Genomic DNA, 1,582 nt, shown 5'->3' with positions numbered 1-1,582 from the left:
CTTCAAGTAATCTGCCCAATGCCAATGTTGGCTTATTATTTGCTAAAAACTTTTTAACAAAATATTAAAAATAATATTCAATATTTTCGCTGTTTGTGTTGCAATATTGATTTTATTTATCTTAGGGGTCTTTTGTTCTTGGTACGTCTTCGAGAGAGAGAGAGAGAAATCTTAAAAAGGGAGAGAGAGAAATCCTAGAGAGAGAGAGAGAGAGAGAGAGAGAGAGAGAGAGAGAGAGAGAGAGAGAGAGAGAGAGAGAGAGAGAGAGAGAGAGAGAGAGAGAGAATAATAATACTAACTTGTTCGTTATCTTTCATGTGCAGGAGAAGACAGACCTTTTTTTAGTTTTTGCCCATTTTTTTACAAAAAAACTACGTATATGTAAGTATAGAACTAAGTAAACACAATTTTGTGACAAAGAAAACACAATAGACTATGGGACATTTCGAATAGTCGGCAACAGTTACTGAATTCCAATCTAGTTGCATTCTTCAGACAACTCCAGGATATTTTGGTAGCAGCGGCTGCAAAGGGGTCCGTATTTTGGACAATCCAGGGTTGCTCGATGAGGGACCTCGGCTTCGCAGCAAAGTGAGCACCACGTGTCGCCGTCGATGATTTGTCTGGGAGGAGGTAATTCCAGGCAATTTTCCATGGCAAAACTGAACCAAAAGATTAGTTCGGAAACTAACAATCCTATATTTTACTCACCGATGATGTGACTGGGATTTGAGTGTCTCTGTGGCTGGTGCTTGAGGACGTTGTCTCCATATTTTTTCGTAACAGTCGTGGCAAATGGGTCCCTGATTTGCACAATACAAAGTTACCCGACGAGGTACCTCGGCGTCGTGGCAAACTGAACACCACGAGTCGGTGAGTTTTGTGGGAGTATACAATTTCAGGGAATTTTCCATTTTTGAGGTAGTCGAAGATGTGTTTTCGACGACGAATGAAACTATGAATACGATGTGCAATTTTTTTCAAATTTATAGGGGTTTTAGAGGGAGCGTGGGGGTTGTGGAGGTAGAATTGGTTACTAGTTTGTGATGTAATAATAATTCACCTCGGGTACTTTTATAGGGATTAAGCTCAATGGCAAGTAGTTGAAGGTTGACCAGGGACTAATGACACTGATAAAGTGATTAACTCTGTTTACAGGTAGGGGAGACCGGGGCAGTGAGGACCCCCTAAGACATTTTCTTTATTTAAAAATTATTTTTTTTACAGATTTTGATAAAAACACACAAATAAATAAATTATTTATTTCTTTACCATGAAACATCAAAACAATAAAAAAATAATAGATATTCTTAGAGAAAACTTCGTTTTTGGTCAAGCATGAGCAAAAGCCTCTATGCCCCACGTAAGGGGCATGCAGGACCGTAGTGTAAACTACTTCTCTACTGACAAAATTGACAAATAAAACTCGTCATCATTTTCATCTATGCCTGCACAAGCATCGCCTTGCTTAATTTTAGTATATAGCTCGTTGCAAAACAAACATGTGTCATTTCCTTCGCTGTCACTATCTGTCTGCTTTTTTTGCCTTTTTTTCCGCAATGTTTTATTTTGTAGTTCACTT

The 1,582-nt window shown here is 38.5% G+C and overlaps 1 protein-coding gene across 1 annotated transcript; it reads right to left on the bottom strand.

Annotated features, from left to right (window-relative positions):
* Positions 1-333: 333 nt before the first annotated feature.
* Positions 334-1,184, bottom strand: LOC135142369 (uncharacterized). Its single transcript, XM_064074059.1, has 2 exons — positions 712-1,184; positions 334-662 (listed from the first exon to the last, which is right to left on the bottom strand). The coding sequence occupies exons 1-2, from the start codon at positions 912-914 to the stop codon at positions 479-481; spliced, it is 387 nt and encodes a 128-aa protein (XP_063930129.1). The 5' UTR covers positions 915-1,184; the 3' UTR covers positions 334-478.
* Positions 1,185-1,582: the final 398 nt, after the last annotated feature.

Source organism: Zophobas morio, unplaced genomic scaffold (genome assembly GCF_036711695.1).
Source record: "Zophobas morio isolate AGI-343-1 ecotype UQ-CSIRO unplaced genomic scaffold, CSIRO_AGI_Zmor_V1 ptg000046l, whole genome shotgun sequence".
Classification (NCBI taxonomy): Eukaryota; Metazoa; Arthropoda; class Insecta; order Coleoptera; family Tenebrionidae; genus Zophobas; species Zophobas morio.
The sequence above is the reverse complement of the archived record's forward strand: the minus strand, read 5'-3'. Positions and strand labels throughout refer to the sequence as shown.

Bases quoted from the DNA above. Each gene is read 5' to 3' on its own strand.
- LOC135142369 (XM_064074059.1), bottom strand. From the start codon at position 914: ATGGAAAATTCCCTGAAATTGTATACTCCCACAAAACTCACCGACTCG. The intron at 663-711 runs GTGAGTAAAATA...CTTTTGGTTCAG, and splicing joins AAATCCCAGTCACATCATCG to TTTTGCCATGGAAAATTGCC.